The 21,685-nt window shown below is 42.5% G+C and overlaps 2 protein-coding genes across 2 annotated transcripts; one reads left to right on the plus strand and one right to left on the minus strand.

The window, feature by feature from the left end:
• Positions 1-1,268: 1,268 nt before the first annotated feature.
• Positions 1,269-10,185, minus strand: PARP9 (poly(ADP-ribose) polymerase family member 9). The gene is made up of 10 exons (XM_083408059.1): positions 10,021-10,185; positions 8,884-8,920; positions 7,421-8,238; positions 6,412-6,642; positions 6,098-6,316; positions 5,287-5,362; positions 4,321-4,677; positions 3,105-3,250; positions 2,589-2,766; positions 1,269-1,834 (listed from the first exon to the last, which is right to left on the minus strand). Exons 1-10 carry the CDS (start codon positions 10,042-10,044, stop codon positions 1,497-1,499), a joined length of 2,424 nt encoding a protein of 807 aa, XP_083264185.1. The 5' UTR covers positions 10,045-10,185; the 3' UTR covers positions 1,269-1,496.
• Positions 10,186-12,143: 1,958 nt separating this feature from the next.
• DTX3L (deltex E3 ubiquitin ligase 3L) lies at positions 12,144-20,714 on the plus strand. The gene is made up of 5 exons (XM_083408655.1): positions 12,144-12,443; positions 14,754-15,001; positions 15,412-16,950; positions 18,453-18,670; positions 19,545-20,714. The coding sequence occupies exons 1-5, from the start codon at positions 12,254-12,256 to the stop codon at positions 19,612-19,614; spliced, it is 2,265 nt and encodes a 754-aa protein (XP_083264781.1). The 5' UTR covers positions 12,144-12,253; the 3' UTR covers positions 19,615-20,714.
• Positions 20,715-21,685: the final 971 nt, after the last annotated feature.

Genomic DNA, 21,685 nt, shown 5'->3' on the forward strand with positions numbered 1-21,685 from the left:
CCACTCATATATAGCAGGTTATGGTGGGCCACTTACAGCAAGGAAAAGTAGTCCATTGAGCTGAATGATCTGCTCCTATACATGCAACTACACAAGGGAGGATGAGTCATGTTGTGCATTTTCAAAATCCAGTGTTTGCCTTTAGGAAATTTAAAAAAAATAGATGCAAGAATAAATATGCTGGGGATTTTCTGTAGCAGACTGGAAGTTTCAGGTGACTGTGCATATTATATAGTATTGAACTACTGAAATCTTTAAAAAGGGGGCAAGCAAACTTCAGGCTTGAGAAAAATGAAATCTCACTTGTGCTCCAAAGTCTACCACTTCCAAAATAGTGGCTGGACATGGTACACCATACACTTGTAGCACAATCTTATGAATATTTATTTGGAAGTCAACCCAATGAGTGAGGTGCAGCTTTTGCTTGCTCAGGAATTTGTTTCTAGTGCCTGCATACATCTACACATCCTCTCTCACATACAACTGGCTTGCTTTAAAGCTTTCTTTGTTTTCAGCAGCCAATTTTTGGGGGAAGACACTTAGTTGTTGCTAAGCGGGGAGCCTTTTATTGGTTGTTGTTAACTGAGATTACAAACTTTGTTGGATCTGTCAAATAAGTCAAGAGACCTACCAGCAGTGTTTTTTTTCTGGGAGTACTCACCCTTAACAGATTTTTTTTTTGGGGGGGGGGCACATTTATAAAGATGTCCACTATTCAAAAATGCTATTGCCAGATGTTCAAGAATCTACTAAAAGATAGAAACTATAAAACCTCAAAAGATGGTATTATTTCAAAGGAATCTTACTATTTTTAGTATCTGTCACACACCAGTTATTGCTTCCTTTAGCTAATGCAACAAAGGTAATGTTTAAGGATCATAACCTATTAAAAGCTCATTTATAATATTTGCCCCCCTTTAATCCTAAGAATTTGGGTCATATGTTCCAATGTAGTTACAGGTAGTCTTCACCCCATATCCAAAGCATGTATGCAATGGCATAGAGAAGGAGCTGAATGTTACACTGACATTTAGTGGTACAGCTGATAGAAGCATGGTATTTATTGTGGATTTTAAACCAACTGATTTAATAGCACTTAATTCAATAAACCATCAAAGACATTCTAGAAATACAAAGTTACTTGGAATTTTCTGAAGTTTTAAATTTCTAAAAGCATCATCTCTGGCACTTAGACAAAAGCTGATCCTGAACTGCATGAAGCACTTGCTATTATATTCTTGTACAGAAAAAACCCAAATATTTGCAGATGGTTTGAAGTTGGCATTTTAATATAGGAACTTGTGTTGTGAATGCAGCGGTTCTCTTTTAGATCAAATTAAAGCTTCCCATGCTGAGATTGCTTATTAAGCAGTAACGATACTTCAAGATTGTAACGAGGCAAGATTTTTCACTGCATCGGAGAACTGCCATGTACATAAATTACTTAAACCTAACTCATAGAACCTAGTACCTATCATTTGTTGAACTTTAAGGCCTCATAGATTCTGAGCTGATGGTTCCAACTGGGTCTTCTGCACTGGATTCCAAAGCAGGGAACAAGTCAACAAATACAGCGGGAGGGCTTGCTCCCTATTGAAAATGACGAAGATTTCAGGGTTGTGAATATCGTCAACAACACTGTCATAGAGCTTCATGCTACTTGCACTAATTAATGGTGGTGCAACATAGCTTTGATTGCCCCTTGTATATGAGCCTGTTACAACTTCAGCCTCAAACACACAGATCAAGTGGTCCATTTCACATTTTTCCCTGGTATCTGTTACAAGGTTCCTGGGGTTCTTGTTAAAGTAGATGCCAGCTCCATATTTCTGGTCTGGAAAACAATGCAAAACACAGACGGTTTAAACAGAGACATGTTTTCATTATGGTAGCAGTATGCAAGACTAATTGCTTCTGAATATGACTTGGTTTGCTCCCACTCCCTCCCTGAGTGGAAATAAGAGGACCAAGTAATAACTGAACAAGCCTTAAGGACATGCTGGGAAACTGCTAGTATTATAATTATTTTAACAATTGCAAACATTGCAATCATGGTGGTAATCGGTAGCAGCACATCTGATTTTGCTGCTTGAGACAAGATGGGAAGTGCTACTCCACCGCTATTGGTGGAGCAGTGGCACTGATTTCAGATGAGATTTTGCACGCACTACAAGATCTTGTGGGATCTCGTGTGAAATCTGCCCTGATGCCGGCAGTGGAGGCAGTTGGGCAGGCAGAGCACCCACCTGGGCACCACCTCAGAGCCTTTTGCCACCAGAGGCAACAGATTCACACTGCCCACTAGCTACACCAGCCCTGGTGGCAGCAATGGACACTGCAGTCTAACTCTAGATCAGTTTAGGGTTTACAGAGGAAAAGCTAAATCTTACGGTGAGGCCAAGTGATAATTGTAAGAACCAGATAGGTACCACTTGATTTTATATTTTATTTAGCTAGTTTTTTAAGCTTTGAATTAATGTACTTGAACACCTGTGATGAATGCATCAACATGGCAGTCAAATTGTTTGAAGATAATCTACCGATTTTCTGGGTTTTTTTTGCTTTTCATGGGTATATGCATGCTTTACCTTGTAAGGAGGAGGGGTAGGTTTTCTGAAATCCCGTTTTGCACACCAGACTACAGTACTGAGCTGGGACACGATGGTATAGCCTATGGCATACTGGCATTCCAGCATTTTTTCCTTCAATTTTTATTTTAATCCTTTGGAAGGTAGATTCTAAAAGAGGATTGCATATTTTCTCTATCTGCAATGAAAATGAAAGTAAGTTGTGCCCAGCTCAATAGCAGCAACACTAAAAATTACATACTGTTCCAATGCATTTTTATTAGTACATTTTTTGTTTGTTTTTAAAACAGAAATTCCAGGATGAAAAAAGACCAAACGGTTCCAATTTATTCTCTACATGAAATAATGTGGTCTGAGTTTGATTTAGGAGTATACCCACATATTGGTAAAAACCTATCAGTTTTTAATAATCAGTTTGACTTCGATTTTACCCTCCTATATTCCTGTTGGTTTTGGATATTTGTAAAACATCACAATATTCTTTCAGAATTACTTTGCCATTGGTCATCTCTTTACCTTCAGAACCCGGAGGCCAGCTTTTTCAAGTTGTTTTTCTTTGTCCTTGAATTCTTGAAGATATGACTCTATCGGAGTGACTTGGTAACAGTATTTACTCGCCATTTCTGTGTAGCCTTCTTGATGAGGATAGTTTCTCAAAGGTCCTAAAGGTAAAGGTAAAGAGACCCCTGACCATTAGGTCTAGTCGTGGCCGACTCTGGGGTTGCGGCGCTCATCTCGCTTTATTGGCCGAGGGAGCCGGCGTTTGTCCGCAGACAGCTTCCGGGTCATGTGGCCAGCATGACTAAGCCGCTTCTGGTGAACCAGAGCAGCACACGGAAACGCCGTTTACCTTCCTGCCGGAACGGTACCTATTTATCTACTTGCACTTTGATGTGCTTTCGAACTGCTAGGTTGGCAGGAGCAGGGACTGAGCAACGGGAGCTCACCCCGTCGCAGGGATTCGAACCACCGACCTTCTGATCGGCAAGTCCTAGGCTCTGTGGTTTAACCCACAGCACCACCCGCGTCCCTCTCTCAAAGGTCCTAGATGCAGGTAATAAAATACTAAATAATAGTGCAACTTTCAGATTGGAAAATTAACTGTAAGCTTACTGGAGACGGGTAATGCCTGGTCTTCTATTTGCTTATTAAAATGGAAAAACAGTAAGCACAATGAGTTCATTGTTTAATAAAGGCCCCTTCTTCACAGAGTGGTAATATTTCCTTTGACAGCGACAACTGAAATCCGTTGAGGCTGCAATCCTGTAACCTCTTACCGTGATTTCTCAGGGTTCTAAATCACATCCGGGAGCCTACTTGAGTCGAAAAAACTTTCCAATGCAAAGCCAAATTCTTCAAATTTAATAATAATAAAATACTTTGGCTGATTGACATCCGATGCTCTTTCAAAACGTGTTGTGGAAAGTATACAAATTTAATAAATAATAAAAATAAAAATGTTCAGCCTTCAATGGACCAGGTGGGTACAGGAATAGTGACAGTGATGTATAGGAAGGGTTTGCACCCACCTGCACAATGAAAATGGCCTGGTGGGGAGAGCAACTGAATAGGGCTACTGCCTGTATGGTTTCAAACTGTTCTTTGTACAGGCTAGAAGCCTGCCCTTAGTATAAGGTGAAGGATATCAATAAGCAAAATTCTTCACCAGATGCTTTCTTAGCAAGTGTTCACATATTTTTCATAACAGCATTGTGCATACAGCCCCACATACCGTCTGCCTTAATTTCTTGCTTGGCTGTAGTCTGCAGCATGAATTCGATAGCGAACGTTGCATCAATCACGGCTCGGGGGGAACCTTCGATCTCGAGGGCTGCACCCTCCCCGGTCAAACTCTCCACTATGGTTATGCCAAAGTGCTGCTGCAGATGAGACAGCTCAACGGGCTGACCACTGCCAAGGTTGAGAAGGTTATAATTTTGTATAACGATCCGGTGAGTTTCCTCAACTTGTATGATGTTTCGGAGCCACAGTCCTGCTGCCTCCAGCATTTCCTGGCTGCGTCCAATAAGTTCCACAAATGGTCCGTTTTTTTCACAACCTCCATCGGCTTGCATGTCAGTCTGTACCTCTGAAAAATATTATTGGTAGGTGTTGCAATGGTTACTGAATGACTCATGAAGAAGGGACAATTAAGAGGTGATATGATAGCCAAATATTTGAAGGTCTCACACAGATAGATGATGGGGGGGGATTTATTTTTCTGTTCCTTGACAGGGCTAATTGGTTGAAATTACAAGAAAACCAAAAGTGGACTTTGAAACCGTGTTTGCCATGGCGAAGGGGCTTGAAGAACTCAGAGAAGCTATGAACTATGCCGAGCAGGGCACCCAAGATGAACAGGTCATAGTGGAGAGTTTTGACCAAACGTGATCCACCTGGAGCAGGAATCGGCAAGCCACTCCAGTATCCCTGCCAAGAAAACTCCATGGACAAAGACAACAGGTGTTCCACTACTAAACTCTAAATTGAACCCTTGCTAGAATTATTTATTACCAACTACAGATTCTCCCCGCCTCTTCTTCAACTCCACTCATCTTTCAAGTCCCTCATTAAAACCTACACAAAACATAGTTTTCTAATATTCCTGACATGTTCTATTTGTGGTCAAACATTAAAATATTTTTTATATATACACAGAAAATCTCAACCAGTTTTAACCATCCCATTTATTTATTACCCATGCTATCCATATTGCTGCAGTCCATCTTTTCTTCCAGTTTGTTTTTGACTGACATAAGCTTGGTGAAGAAAGCCTTTAAAAAGAGAGAAAACACATACAATTGCTGCTTTTTTGGGCTCAGTTCTAAGCATTATTGTGCCAGTTTAGGATGGAGTGTACAAAGCACTACGGATCTTCAGCATCTAATAACAATGGTCATTTTCCATTGCAGAAAGCTAAACCCATCACCATTTACTTCATATCCACATTCAAGATTAGACCTGGGGCAGTGAAATCCCACACAATGAGTATAATGGGCAGTAGTGAGAATTCCCATATTAAACTGAGCATTGTGCTTATCTCAAGTGATAACCCAGGCTTCTCCAATCTAGCACCATCTGTATGTTGTTGGACAATAGCTCTCATCATCTTTGACCTTTGCCATCCTGGCAGGAGCTGACCACAGTTGTGCTGTATTCCAAAATATTTGGAGGACATCATTATGTGGAAACCAGTGATAAAACTATAGAAAAATGTTTTAGAGAGATGCATTTACAGTGGTACCTTGGGTTAAGAACTTAATTCGTTCTAGAGGTCCGTTCTTAACCTGAAACTGTTCTTAACCTGAGGTACCACTTTATCTAATGGGGCCTCCTGCTGCCGCCGCGCCACCGGAGCACAATTTCTGTTCTCATCCTGAAGCAAAGTTCTTTACCTGAGGTAATATTTCAGGGTTAGTGGAGTCTGTAACCTGAAGCGTATGTATTAGATGGCCACTGTATTAGATGGCCAGTCTTTAGCTACTTGCCATGAGCATTCAAAACCTCACCTCATAAACATCACTGTCATCTGGAGGAACCACAATGAATACATCAGGCTTCTTCCCAGGATATTCCTCCGCAAAGTGTATTATTTCCTCCACCATAATCTCCACTACTTCATCCTTTGGCATGTGTAAATCTTCAATCCCAAGGAGAGGAAAACAAACTGATGAGGACTGCTGCTCTTGAGCCTTGAGAAGACTTTTCGAAACTGCAGCTTTTAGTGCCTGTTGGAGGAGGAAAGTAGTTACGGTATAATGGTGATTCCCCCCCCCCCCCCAACATTCAGTGAAATGAAAAGCTAATAGAAAAAAGCCATCACCTCCTGTGCATTGCATTCACTGTAAGATGGCCATACCACATGGAGCACAAACTCGCAGTCAATATTGCACCCTTTTGTGAATATGAGTTTCAGGTTATCTGCTGGAAGTCTCTGTAACTCAGAGAGAAATTGCTCCTGCATAGCTGGACCTGCCTTTTCGAGGATTGCTCTTGAGATGGTTCCTTGAGAGAGATCATCTTGCGCAGTCACAGAGCTGATAATAATGGCAGCCTGGAAGAGAATGATGTAAGAATCAGAAACGATTTCATTTTGAATCTATGCACGATTTCTACATGCATGGTTCTCTGGGGAATGTGGTAGCTCCCCGAATGTGGAATGCTCTCCCCAGAGAGGCTTGCCTGGCGCCATCACTACATGTTTTTAGGTGCCAGGCAAAAACATTCCTCTTTACCCAGGCCTATGGCTATTAAATAGGGGACGTGGGTGGCGCTGTGGGTAAAAGCCTCAGCGCCTAGGGCTTGCCGATTGAAAGGTTGGCAGTTCGAATCCCCGCGGCGGGGTGCGCTCCCGTTGTTCGGTCCCAGCGCCTGCCAACCTAGCAGTTCGAAAGCACTCTTGGGTGCAAGTAGATAAATAGGGACCACTTACCAGCGGGAAGGTAAACGGCGTTTCCGTGTGCGGCTCTAGCTTGCCAAAGCAGCGATGTCACGCTGGCCACGTGACCCGGAAGTGTCTTCAGACAGCGCTGGCCCCCGGCCTCTTGAGTGAGATGGGCGCACAACCCTAGAGTCTGTCAAGACTGGCCCGTACGGGCAGGGGTACCTTTACCTTTATGGCTATTAAATAATCTATGGCATGTGAAAGTGTGGGGGAGGGGACTGTTATCTGTCAGTATGTTTTTTATTCTGTTTTTATCATTGATGTTCTGTAATGAGCTTTCACACAGTACTGCTCATCTGCTACTTGTGAGCATGGAAAAACCCAATTAATGGGGAAAGTAATGAATATTCACCCTCTCCATATCACCTGTAAGAACACGGGAACCTACTTGCTGTGCTTCTATGTTCCCTTTTTTTATCTGGAGACAGAGATCATTGACTGTGATGGAGTCTGCTGCTCCCGCCAGAGGCACGACATCGTTGGTGCCTAGCAACTCTTCGCACGCCCTTTTCATGACTTCAGCTGTGGTCTCATCAATGTTCACAAGGTGGATTTCTTGCAAGTAACCAAATAACGGAGCTAACTGAATAAAATTCTTTATAGTCCGTACGATGACTTGAGCACACAAATCCTGCGGGAAGTTGAAGATTCCAGAGCTGAGGGCAGGAATGGCCACGGACTTGATATTGTTTTCTGGAGCATTGACATATTTCAGAATATTGATGATGGCTGCTTCAAGCTTGAGGCAACATTCCTCCCTCTGCTCCTCCAACCATCTTGGGCCCACTGCATGGATGACTTGCTTGCAATGGAGTCTTCCTCCACTAGTGACTGCAATCTGGCCAGCGCTGAGCGGTCCGTTCTTTTCAATGAAATGCTTGCAGTGCTCTTCAATTTCTGGCCCTCCAGCTTTCAGGAGGGCAAATGCAAGGCCTCCAAAGTGATGCAGGTATTCGTTGGCTGCATTCACCAAAGCATCGGCCTCGTGCCTTGTAAGATCATCTACCCAGACAGAAACTTCAATTCCTTCCTTCAGGCTTTTCCTATACACTTCGGTGGGATTCCTGATGCTCTTGAGGACAGTTATGCAGCCAAACTTCTTTTCGAGCAGACTACACAGGTAGTTCTCTCTCCTCTTAAGAATTGCATAAACATTGTTGCTGATTGGAATGGATAGCATTTCCTCATCTATTGGCATTCTGATCTCTAGGGGGAACAAAACAAAGTACATATTTTGTGGTGTTATGGCTGAGGGTTTACATAAAACCTTTCTACCTGCACATGTTTTAGATTTCTCTGTTCACCCCCACACCAAAATGGCTCAGGAAAATAAAATTGCTTGCCAATATATTATAACTGCAAAATGCCCTCTCAACCTAACCGACCAATAGAAATGTTGATCTCTTTAAATAATGCTATGTATCTAACGGCCCCTATAGAAAAGTTGTTGGGAGAGTATAACGCCTAGAGCAATTATTCTCCAGCATCACATCACAAAATGTGACTTGTTGCTATGCCGGTTTTACAGTAATTGGGGAAGCTGCCGAGAAGCGGATATTGGCAATAATCCACACACACACCCTCACCCAATATGCAGACTATGCATGCACAGCTCCACATGAATAGAAGGACAGATGAAGAGATGAAGAAGGTGGATCAAAGTACAAGAAATCCTGCAGTATAGGAATCTGGAGAGAAACCTGATCCCTGTCTCCTGTAGGCTTTCCTCTTCTGAAAGCAGAAACCTATTTATAAACACTACCCCAGGGGTAGTTAACATGGAGCCCACAACCTCTGGAGGATTCCCCATATACTTGATCTGCAGTGAAAGGTATCAAGTGAACTATCTACCTGCATTGTCATTTTGTGGAGTCTCGGAACTGGAAGTCTGTAAAAACAAAAAACGAAATCAAAATTACTTCGGCAAATGTCCCAGAAGTTAATGTTCGTGGACTGTGATCCTCATTCATAAAGCCCTACTTCACCCTCTGTGAAAATAATTCAATAAAAACAGTATTATATTGCTAATGCTATTAATTACTGTATGTTCTTACATTTATACCCTGCAGTTCTTTCATCATGGAAGCCAAGGCAGCATACATGTGTGGTACCCCATCCAGGCACTGACTAAACCCAGAGCTGCTTGGCTTCAACATCGTTTATTTTAATATGCTGCTTACATGCCAGAATGGCTTCTAAGCAGTTTACAAGTATAAAACCAATTATAAAACCCATATGTAATTAAAATACACTATAAATCAGTTCCATTAAAGCATTACGGGAATCCATTTTTAATGATTATTGTTCCAAATTTATTAAAGAGAAAGCACAGAAAAGGAAAAACAAAGCTGTCAGCTCACATTCACAATACAATAAATTAATAAACTGTATTAAAAGCATCCAAAACTAAAATGTACAAGAAAGCAGCCCATTAAACAGTATAACAATTAGAAGAGCAATTTAAACAACTATATGAGTAAGTTCAAATTCAGGGGAATGCTTGGCTAAACAGGTGTGTCGTCTTCAAGAGCCAGCAGAATGCCAGTGCTGATGGGGTCCCTATGTGGTTTGCCTTCAGACCATACCCCAGGGACCATACTAGTCACTCCAGCTGGCTGGATGACTAACCCTGTCTACTCAGAAATAAATCCTATTGTATTCAATAGGTCTTACTTCCAGGTTAAGTGAGATTGGGATTGCAGTGACTGTATGCACTATATGCCAGAAAAGATCAATCCTCCAGCTTCTCATTTCATTCCAAAGTGGAATTAGGTGCTGAAGGGATTACTGGACATTTGGGGTTTTGTTCATGTGTCATGTTTATATTCTGAACCTTAGGTAGGCCTCAGAGCAACTTGTTTCTTTCATGTTCAATAATAATAAAAATAATGTCCTGCTTCCCTCCCCCCAGCATGGTCATTTCCACTCAATGCACTTCAACGACTCAGAACCTGTGTTTCAGTCTTTTTTGCTTTTGTGTTGACTTACCAACAATTTCATCATGTTCCCCATCTTGAATTTCCTCTTTTTTTGTCCCCTCTTAGATGTTGCTGCTTTGCTCCTCCATTTTCCATTGGCCTAGGCTAGGGTAAGCAGCAAGGAGCTGCTTTTGCCACACTGGCCTGCCTTGGAATCCTCTGGTCTGGTTGCCATGGAGACCCCTGCTGGAACTTCAACCCCATTGTCAAGTTGCTTCCCAGATCACAATCTTCTTGTCCTTTAAAGCAGGGGTGGGGATCCTGTGGCCCACAGCTCTCCTCACTCCAAGCCATCCGCCATGTTGGCTGGGGCTGATGGGAACTGGAGTCTAAGAACATCTAGAAGGCCACAGGCTCTCCAACCCTGATTTTAAAAAAATGCTTACACTTATAGTCAAACCTCAGTTGTCGACTGTAATCCATTCCAGAAGCCCATTTGGCTTCCGAAATGTTTGACAACCAAGGCGCAGCTTCCAATTGGTTGCAAGAGCTTCCTGCACTCAAGCAGAAGCCACGTCGGACATTCGGCTTCCAAAAAACATCCAAAAACCGGAGCATTTACTCCCAGGGTTTGGGGAACCAAAAACGTTCCAAAATTGAGCTATTCAGGAACTGAGGTTTGACTGTACAGTGGTACCTCGGATTAAGTACTTAATTCATTCCGGAGGTCCGTTCTTAACCTGAAACTGTTCTTAACCTGAAGCACCACTTTAGCTAATGGGGCCTCCTGCTGCTGCCGTGCCGCCAGAGCACAATTTCTGTTCTCATCCTGAAGCAAAGTTCTTAACCTGAAGCACTATTTCTTGGTTAGCAGAGTCTGTAACCTGAAGCGTATGTAACCTGAAGCGTATGTAATCCGAGGTACCACTGTATTAGGATCCAGGGGTTAGAAGGGTCTTTGCACACAGCCAACTTCCCCCAAGCCCCAACTCTTAACAGTATTCAATAGTCCTGTCCTCTAGGCTCCCAACGAACTTGCCCAAAGGCTCCAAGTGATACTTATCTCCAAGAAACCAGCTCTCAGTATGTTACTTCATGTCACAAGGGATTTACACCTTAGTAAACGTGTTTAGGACTGGGCTGCCTGGCTAAAATTTAATCCACACTAATTTGGAAGGTATTGGATAGAAATAAAAGGGAACCATCCCACTACGGAAATATGGTTCGCCTACGATTCCTATCCCAAATCGCAAGGATCAGGGCAAATAAAAATACCTTACAGTTTTAACACCCTTTCATGGTCACCAGTTAGAATGCAAAAAGGATGGCCTGCCAGATAGAATGTGCTGCTGATAATGCCAAAGTTGCGGGTTTGATCCGTACGCCACTGCATATTCCTACATTGCAAGGGGGTTGCACTAGGTGATCCCTGGAGTCCCATCCAACATTAAAATTCTTAGATTATATTATTTTGCATTCCCACCCACCCCCTTTTACCACCACTATACGACTCTAGATTTAAGTGGCGGGAATTATAGTGCACACCCTCCAAGTGTCCCTATTTCCCAGGGACATCCTTGATTTAAAGAAGCGGTCCCAGTTTCTGATTTGATCCTGGAATGTCCCACTTTTCCTTAGGATGTCCCTATTTTAATTGTAGAAATGTTGGAGTTATCCGACCCCTGAGCTGTCTGAAGACAATCCTGTACTGTATAGGGAAGTTTTTAACAATGTTTAACGTTTTATTATGTCTTTATACAAATCGGAAGCTGCCCAGAGAGGCTGGGGCAACCCAGTCAGATGTGGGGGGTATAAATAGTAAAATTATCGTGATGGAATGGGAGAAATGGAATGGGAAAAATGTTGGAGGGTAGGCTAGTGCAACCCTATACATATCTACTTGTAAGCTCCTGCAGAGTTCAGTAGCGCTTATCCCTAAATAAGTGAGTATAGGATTGCACCTTAATTCGCTTCAGACGAGCAAGTAGAGGTACTAAGGAGCAATTCAATGAACGAAGTCATTTGAGCCGGACCCGCCTCACCGGTTGAGCTTCTGCCCATCGCTCGGCAAGCGGCGAGTCAGCCTTCCCGGAAGAGCAGCCAACCTGCCTCCTCCGTAACCCGCCGCGCTTCTCGGCTCCCGGGGATGGGCCGGCAGGAGGCGCTGCGGCGACGCAGCCTGGAGCCGAGCGGCGGATTCCGGCGCGCCCGAAAGGAGGAGGAGGAGGCAGGTTCGCCTCCGAGGGAGCTGGCGAAGAACCGAAAGTGAAAGTCCGAGCCTCGCCCCCCTGCTTTGGTCCGCCATGGCCGGCGCTCCTGCTCCGCTCTTCGTGCAGCTCTCTCTCTTTCCTGAAGAGAGGGGCTTGGGGAGGCTCGAGTTCAAGCTGCAAAGCCACTTCCAATCCCGGAAACGCTCCGGGGGCGGCGAATGCGAAGTGCGAGTTCTGGATCGTGAACGGGACGTCTATTCGGTGCAGTTCCTGTCGGAGGAAGGTAACTGGAGGCTTCAGAGGCCCCGACGGGGCGGTGTACAGTTACTTGGCTCCAAGCATTTGGGCATGGCCTTTCCCTGTAGCAAAGTTGGGATAAATGTCTAGAGGGAAGGGGTTTCCACTTTCGCCTAGCTCCCTTGAGTTTCCAGCTTTCTCTTCCTTTTTGCCCTTAGTATGAATTCCCCCTTTCGCCATGCTTCGTCTGTTATTTCCTTCCACGCCACCCCCCTCCCCCAATTCATCCTGATCCAACCAACAACTGCACGACAGGCAGAAATTTTGCGGTTAAAGCTTTCCCTATCTCTCGAGTTTCTATCATAGCTGTCAACTTACAGATTTGAAAACAAGGGGCCAGCAGCCTCGAAAATAAGGGATCAGCAGCCCAAATAAGGGATTTTGGCTTAGCTTATACAGAAATCCGGCACTGATGGAGCCGTGCTGCTTTTGCTGCCACTGACTGTGTTTTGCAGGGAGTTGAACTAGATGATCCTAAGTGTGTACAACTCCAACCAAAGAAGAGGGGCAGACAAAACTGATGAACGACGTCCAGATGGCAAAGCTTACAGGCAGAATTGGAAACCAGGAAGAGGACCTCTTTAATAAAGAATGGGGAAAGTTTATAATTTATTTGAAAAGCTATTGTAAAGAGTTACATGCATTGGTAGGATTGACAGAAAACTTGTAGTAAAAATTTGAACTATGGATGGACAATGATTTATAAAAATAAGAGTTATGAAAGGAATGCAGAGGGAGAAATCACTACATTAAGATGCTGCACTGGTTGGAGGGTATGCTAAGCAGCATGTCGGGGCTGCCATCGTCCTGGCATGAGGAGTTCCATCGGCCGTTCCCCGCCCGAGAGGGAGGGAGAGAGACTCCCGTCCCCGAGCCCGGCATGAGGCAGTTGTGGCGCTGCAGCAGCCATTGAAGCGCCGCCCTTCTGCGTCCCTCCCCATCCCCTCCTCTTCCTCCTCCCTCAGGCTGCCTCCTCAGCCGCTGTCGCCTCCGGCTTCCCCTGACACCGCGGCGGAAGTCTCGCAAGATAGGGGCTGCCTGCCCACCCGCCGCCACCCATCTCCTCACGATGTGCCCCTGAGGGGAAAAAGGGAGAGACAGAGATGCGGCAGCTTCTGTGTGCGCTCTCTCGAGGCGGAGGACCCCTAGCCTCTGCTTCCCTCCCGAGCCGGGAGAGCATGAAACCCAGGAAACTTAAGGGACATAATCAATCCGGGACAGCAGCGGGAAACGGCGCTGGGATAAGGGAGTTTTCCGCCACATAAGGGACGGTTGACAGCTATGGTTTCTATACTGGGGTTAAGCTTCACCTGTTAGATCCCTGGAAAAGGAGTTAGATCCCTGGCTTAACTGTTAAAGGCCCTGGAGCCCTGCCAAAAAAGCAGGGAGGGAGAAGTTGGCAAGCACATTTAGAGAAATGATTAGGAACATTGGAAAAGTAACATAAAACCGACAAAAGAAGAATGGGTTTTTTAAACTGTCAGAATATCATGAATTGGCCAAACTTACGAGTTTAATAAGAAATTATTCCAATGAGAAAATAAGGAGAGAGTGGGAAGTCTTTATAAATTATATGAAGAGAACCAATTCCCAGATTCATACTTGGCTTAGCTTAGAATAAAAATCTCACAGGTAATTAGAATAATTCTCCAAAAATTTAATCATTACAGACAACCAGTGATATGAGGAATAAAGATCCACATGGAGTTAGTTGGAAGTCAATTTCTTTTTTTCTTTTTCCCTTTTCTTCTTTTTTTGGTGTTGTTTTTCATTCTTTCCCTTTTTTGGAAGAGCATATTGTTTTGTATATTTGATTGCAGATTATTTTATTATGTTTACATCCTTGTAATTTTGTTTTTGCATTTTTTCTTGTTTTGTATTGTTTGCTTGTTTTATTCAATGCTTGTTTGTGTGATGTATAAGTATTAATAATAATAATAAGTGATTAGGCCGGGGATCTCATGGAAATACCTTGAAGTGAAAGAAAATGAAGCCGACGTCTTGAAAGAATGAAGCATATGCAGATTGCCTTCCCCTCATCACTGGACTGTTGCAACTAGTTGCCAAACACTTAGGAAAAGGGGGTGAGGAAGGTTTTTGAAATGGGAGACTGCAATCTAGCTGCCTTCTCTTGTTTTGGAAATTAAGCAACATGAATATCACCAAAACAGATATATCATACATATCTTTTACATTTATCGTGTAAGCTGCTTTGAGATATCTTAATGCAAAAATATGACAGTATCATTATAAGCGAAATAGCAATAACATACGTTTCTTATTTGAATCAATTTAGTGAAGCAACAAGTGAAGAACCATGGACCTCATTTCATAGAAGTTTCTGGAAGATCTGTAAAGATAAATATCCTTCCAGATTCTGAGGTGACAGTGATGGATATGACAGAAACATCACTTGCAAATTATTTGAAGAGCTCAGCAGCCGGCTCGCTTTCTGCTTCAAGCACTCTGCCACTTCCAAATGATTTTGGAGAGCAAAAGCTGACTGAAAAATATGCAGGTGATCTGGAAAGCATGACCAGAAAGGTAAGAATCCACCAAGGCCTAGAACTTCAGAATGCCTAAGCTGAGTCAATCTTTTTCCAATACTGGTTAACTGCATCTTTACTGTTTTCTTCAATTGGCTATTTTTACCCATTTATTTGATAACAAGTGAATCATTAATATCAGGCAGTTGACCATTGAATAAAAGAAGGAAAAACTGGGAAAGGTATAAACAGCGCGCAAGCGAATAAGAACAAATGCTAATTGTCGTATAACCTTCCCACAAACAAATCAGAATGAATTTGTCTTGTCTTTATTGAACAATCTAACTTCCATGTAAGTCTTGTACAAGCAAATTGGGACAGATGTTTAATACAAAGGGCATTTGCAGAAGCCCTGTGTGCATGTGTGCTAATAAAACCGAATTTCTCTCTCTTTTTTCTTGTTTTCAGATCTTTCTTAGCGTATCTGCCACTTTGAATACTGAATTGCTTACAAAAGAGCAGAGAAGTCAGGTGACAACTGTCTGTCCCACCTTAAAAATAGATGCGCGCTCAGGGCAGACTGGCATAGAAAGGGTATCAGGAGATTATGATGACATTGAGAAGTTACACCGTCATTTTGAGAAGCTCCTTGGAAGCCCCCACCACCGCAGCAATGAATCTTCACACCCTAAAGGGCCAAAAACTATGAGAGAGATGCCCATGGATGATTGGAAGGAAGGAAGGAAGAAAGATGTAGATGTGTGTGATATCAAGGTTCCTTCAGCTATCTTTGAATACTTCAGCCAGGCCTGCAAGGAACAAGTTGATGAACTGGAGCAGAAGTTCAGTGTAAAGCTGACTAGTCAAGAATGTGGAAATGGGTTGACTTCTCTACGCTTCTCTTCTGTTGGGGACCCTAGCCTCTTAGAGAAAGCTCAGCATAATTTTGTCACAGCGTTTCAGAAGGTGACCGCAGATCTGAAACAGGAGATAATGCCTTTTACTGACAGCCACCAGATGGCTAAAGCACAGCAGATTATAAACCTCAATTTCAAGAGCATCCTTGTTAAAACAGAGGGAAATGCATTGGTTCTCCGTGGCCCTGCAAAGGAGATTTCAGCTGCTAAAGGGGCAATAGGGGAATTAGAGGCAGGAGAGTTGGTAAAAAAATCTGAAGCTTACCCTTTGAAAACTGACCCCGGATTTGATCTTAAGACATTTAAGTTATTGGAACCAGAATTAGATAAAGAAATTGTATCTATAAACCGGATGTACAATACTGAGTCACAGAAAAAGTTTGTTTTCAGCATGCAGAAAGCCTATGTTTTCTTTAAGCATAGGAACTATCCAAACTCGCATTCATCTTTACAAGCGTATGAGAGCTTTGTCCATTTTTATCAGATGATTTCAGCCCAGCCCATAGAAAGAGTCATCCCCTTGAATCAGAAAAGAAAACTAGACACGTTCTTTTCAGCACTGCAGAAAGAAAATCCCAGAGTATTAATGCGTATATCAAAGAAAAATAATCTAATTCTATTCGGTATTCCGGAGCATGTGCTTTCTGTTGAAAAGCACATCATGCGATTTCTGGAAACTGATGTTGATCCACCTGTAGGAAGTATAGGTCCTAGTTCCAGCTCCGGAGAAACTAAAGGTGCATATTTGGAGCAAAACGGGGCCCCCAAAATGCACTCCCCTCCTCCCAGGGAGCAAAAGGAGTCAAAGGAAATGGAAGTCAAACAAGAGGATGTGTGCACCATTTGCATGGACACAATCCACCAGAAGAAAGTGCTGCCCAAATGCAAGCATGAATTTTGTACTGAGTGCATTGAGCAGGCCTTGAAATACAAGCCTGTTTGCCCTGTGTGTAATGTGGCCTATGGGAAGGTGGAAGGAAACCAACCACCAGGGACAATGAACATCCAGAAATCTCGAGCGTCACTTCCTGGTTATGCTGGATATGGTACCATCCAAATTTCATATAACATACCTGATGGCATTCAAACGGTAAGTTGCAAGGAACACTTTGGGGGCTGAAGAGGGATTGGAATGGCATGAGGGAGTGTGAGCAGCCCCACCTTATATCTGCTCATAATATCCTTTTAAGAAAACTTTATATCGCTGCATGCAAAGGCAAAACTTGTACTAGTGACATACTGTTGGGATGGGGTTTGGGAGTTCCAGAAGGCGAGAGCAGCAGAGCGATAAACAGGATGGAGCTTAAATTACCCCAATTGCAGAATCTGCCATTATTCCACATACATCCTTTCTTGCATCAGGAACATTTGTTCTCTTTCCACTTGAATGGTTTGTCTCACTTAACTATAGGGCTAAGCCTGTTGCCCTCCTGATGGTTTGGACTGCAACTCCCAGCAGTTCCATTCAGCCCATCCATTCTGGCTATAAAATAATAATAATAATAATAATAATAATAATAATAATAATAATAATAATAATAATAATAATATATAAAAAAAAAAATTGTACCCTGCCCATCTGGCTGGGTTTCAGTATGGGAACCTTTTTCTGCTGAAGGGCCACATTCCTTTCTGGACAACCTGCCATTTCCCATTTGTCCATCCTTGCCACTGAAATGAAATTAAGCCAACAGCCACAGTTTGCCCTTTTCTGGTGTAGAGGCATGTGGAATTATGAATGATGTAAACAGATTTTCTGTCACAAACATGGGGAAGGTTGCACCCAATGACACTGATTGTGGCAGGAGTTTTGGGGCACAAGAAAGTAATTCTTTGGTATGTGAGGCGTTCTGATAGAGCACATACCATTGGCGAATAATCAAAGGCATCTCCAAAAAAGATACATATAGAATCATAGAATCATAGAGTTGGAAGAGACCACAAGGGTCATCGAGTCCAACCCCCTGCCAAGCAGGAAACACCATCAGAGCACTCCTGACATATGGTTGTCAAGCCTCTGCTTAAAGATCTCCAAAGAAGGAGACTCCACCACACTCCTTGGCAGCAAATTCCACTGTCGAACAGCTCTTACTGTCAGGAAGTTCTTCCTAATGTTTAGGTGGAATCTTCTTTCTTGTAGTTTGGCACGATCTGGTCTCCCTTTTTCTCTTTTATTGATGAACGGGGATATTTCAATTCCACCATCATCACAGAGGTGTCTGTAAAGAGGATATATTGATTGAAGATGTATTGTAAATTTTGAATGTATGTATGTATGTAAAGTAATTCTTTAGCTCAACACAATTAAATGCTCAGAGTCACTACCCCAAGGTGTGGTGACAAGAAGTGTGTTAGCTATGGAAGCTAAATGGTATTCTCAGGATTCCTCTGAATCACAGAACATGGCTTCCTTCTGTTTGTTTATGCCATGCTTGGGAGCCTTGCCAGAACCATTTGGCTGACCACTGTTGGAAACAAGATGGTAGATTAGATAAACACTTGGGATCCAGCAGAAGTGCTTCCCTGACAGTTGCTGAGCTTCATGCAAGTAAAGTATAACACTTAACCTATTTTAATACCTTTGCATTGCAGGAAGGCCACCCAAACCCTGGAAGACCATTCAGCGGTGCAAATCGGACAGCATATTTACCCGATAACCCAGAAGGAAGAGAAATTTTGAAGTTGCTTCAGAAGGCCTTTGATCAAAAGTTGATTTTCACAGTTGGCGAGTCACGTACAACCGGTGTAAAAAATGTTGTTACCTGGAATGACATTCACCACAAAACTAACTGGTTTGGAGGGGCAAGCAGGTGTGTTGTATTTGTTTGTTTTAAGTGCCAGTGATGCATTTCTCAATGTAATCTCATTCTAGCTTTGATTTTGTTGGATGCAGATTCACTCAAGTATAGGAACCATTTTGGAAGAAGTGTTTTGGACAGTGATCTGAAATTTTTTTCACATTTCACAATCTTAGCTGCAGATATTTGTTTTGCATGATCCAAACAGCAAAGTCAGGATTTGTCTGTTAATTGCATGCTCAGAAGGCATGCCACGTTCTCCAACTACAATAGTATATATAATGTACATAGTATTTCTTTTGAGAATTTTGAATAATCACAATAATCCAGTCCTGTGTCTAGCCCTGGGCCCAGTCTACTTCAGCTTCCTACCGCTTGGCTAGGAATTGACTTGTCCTATAGGCCTCCTGCACTCAAGGCCACCAAGAGCATGTTCTTTAAGTACAGTGGTACCTCGGGTTAAGTACTTAATTCATTCCGGAGGTCCGTTCTTAACCTGAAACTGTTCTTAACCTGAAGCACCACTTTAGCTAATGAGGCCTCCTGCTGCTGCCGCGCCGCCAGAGCATGATTTCTGTTCTCAGCCTGAAGCAAAGGTCTTAACCTGAAGCACTATTTCTGGATTAGCGGAGTCTGTGACCTGAAGCGTATGTAACCTGAAGCGTATGTAACCTGAAGTACCACTGTATTCATAAAACCAAGGCGCAAATGTTACATTCAAATCCTCACCTCAAAATAACTGCAGAGTTCTTTTTCTTGGGCCACCGTTGTGTCAGCACAGTTTCTCCACTATTTGAGTACGCAGTATTTTGATAGGTATATTAGACAACAACCTCTCTTCATTGGGGAATTGCTTGGTTTACAAACAAAACTCTTTCTCTCCTAGTTTTGGCTACCCCGATCCAGATTACCTGAAACGTGTTCGAGAAGAACTGAAGGCGAAAGGAATTGAATGAGCGCTCTTTCAGTCGACTGTCCAGAATCTGTACCAGTCCAAAGATGTGCCAATTGGATTTAGCTTATGGGTGCTTTTTTCTGCTTATCCAGTACAAAATTCTGAATTGCATAACTTGTTGAATAACTTCCTAAAAATCTGTTGCAGTGCTGTTAAGTAAAGATGTCGTTCCAGGGGTAGGGAACCTGTGGCCCATGAGATGTACAGCTTCCATCAACCATGATAGTTTGCCATGTTGGAGGGAGTTGGAGTTTAACATATCAAGGGCTACAAGTGTCACACTGCTGCTGTAAGACTGAACCACATTTCATGGAGCCCAGCCCCATTGATTGCAGCGGACCTTGATTTTCAAAGTTCTGCTGAAGTCACTTGGTCTCGGTTTTAAGTAGAAGCATGCGTGATTAGGCTATTAAACACTTTTTCCTCTCTTACGTGCTTACTACTACTGCTACCACTTGCAGCATAACTGGGTGAAATGAAGTTTAGTTTTTCCTCACCTTAGCAGAACTGGGCTATGTTTTGCCCTCTTTCTCTGCATTGTGAAGATTCTTAAGTAAAAGCAAACCAATAAAAATGGTTCAGCATTTTGTAAGTTCAGGGCCATACTAAATTTTCTTAATGGGCCTAAATTAGTTACATTAGCTGATTTCAGTGAGTCTACTCAGTAAAACTTAGATAAATGCTATCTGCAGACTGAAGTATAGTGTTCAACCCAAGTTTACTACTTTTTTTTTAAGGTTGCAGTTTATGTCCTATTTTGAATCTTTGGAGCATCGTTGTCCCACAAGAAAAGAACAAAATCTGGAACCCAAGTGGCTATTAAAACTATGTCCTTGATCGGTCTCCCCCTCTTGAAAATCAAATGGTTGAGCAATATTTTTTCTTTCTTTCTTTCCATTTAACACCAGCCTGAAGGCATCACAGTACATTTTGTGTGTATTTTCTGCTTCACTCTATGGCACATAGCACAATGTAATGTGACATGAGGCAACAGATTCTATTAGCTTACTGCTGCCACTAAACTGGCAAGGTTAAAGTATATTCATCAGCAAACTGTTAAATGTGACTTAAAAGGAAATAAAATTCTATATGATAATTAAATGGTTTCTGTGGTGTTTTTTTGTTCATTTGTTTTAAAGATCTTTCCTTGACCAGTTTTGGGGAGTAGGTGAGATTTTCCTGCCTGCTAACATGGCGCTGCTGTTTTTAAAGGAGGGTGGAGTAACTAATTTTAAAAGTGAAAATGCTGGAGAGTAATAGCGTACAATTCCTAAAATGGGTACACCACATTTTAATATGATGTTAATTAGCAAACAAGACCATAAAGGGAGGGCTTCAGTCTTTTGTCGAGTGATGGTGATGGTTTCCCTCTCACAATGGGAGGGAGCCATTTTGTGACTCAGCCCCGGTACACCCAAAATTCAACCTTTGGGCCAGCAGGCACATGTGATATTCTTCCAGGGGCCACAGATTTGCAAGATAAATAAACATGCAAAAGACAAGAAAATGTACATTAACTTCAAGCATTTCAGTAGTGATTGAAATAACTACTTAAGCAAAAGAAGAAGAATACTAGTTAAGTAAAAGTACCTTGATCTAACATACCAGAAAAATAGAATCACACAACAGTAAAAGCAAGATAGAAAATGGTCATAATTCCTATTGCTTATTTGGGGGACATGCTACCGATTATGAATTAGAACCAACAATTTGTGTATTAAATTGATTATGTTGTGAATCTTGATTCTTAAGAGGAATGGTGCAATGTTTTATGAAATGATTTTTAAAAAAAGAAGAAATGGAATGCAAGATTTCATGCCATTCTGGAAGTTTTTGTTTTGAACTGGGGCTGCATTCAGGCTGTTCTTCCTCTAAAAGCCATACTGAACTTCCTTACCTCTACAATAAATGGGGAGGCTTGGAGCCAGGATCATAAAGTAACCTCTGCTTTAAGTGATAGAGGCCAAAACATTTAACAGGATGCATAGGGCAAATCCAAGAGTGCTAGTTCACTTTTTTAAAAAAAAGCTCTTGTGATGGGGGGGGGGGGAATCGACAAATTTACAGTGAAT

The sequence above is a fragment of the Podarcis tiliguerta genome (genome assembly GCF_965153285.1).
Source record: "Podarcis tiliguerta genome assembly, chromosome: 1".
NCBI classification, from domain to species: Eukaryota; Metazoa; Chordata; class Lepidosauria; order Squamata; family Lacertidae; genus Podarcis; species Podarcis tiliguerta.

Coding starts and splice junctions, on each gene's coding strand:
- PARP9 (XM_083408059.1), bottom strand. CDS start 10,044: ATGGGGAACATGATGAAATTGTTG. Junction 8,239..8,883: donor TCCACAAAATGACAATGCAG/GTAGATAGTTCA, acceptor TGTTCCCCCTAG/AGATCAGAATGCCAATAGAT. Junction 3,251..4,320: donor GCAAGAAATTAAGGCAGACG/GTATGTGGGGCT, acceptor CTTTACCTTTAG/GACCTTTGAGAAACTATCCT.
- DTX3L (XM_083408655.1), top strand. CDS start 12,254: ATGGCCGGCGCTCCTGCTCCGCTCTTCGTGCAGCTCTCTCTCTTTCCT. Junction 12,444..14,753: donor GCAGTTCCTGTCGGAGGAAG/GTAACTGGAGGC, acceptor GAATCAATTTAG/TGAAGCAACAAGTGAAGAAC. Junction 15,002..15,411: donor TGGAAAGCATGACCAGAAAG/GTAAGAATCCAC, acceptor TCTTGTTTTCAG/ATCTTTCTTAGCGTATCTGC.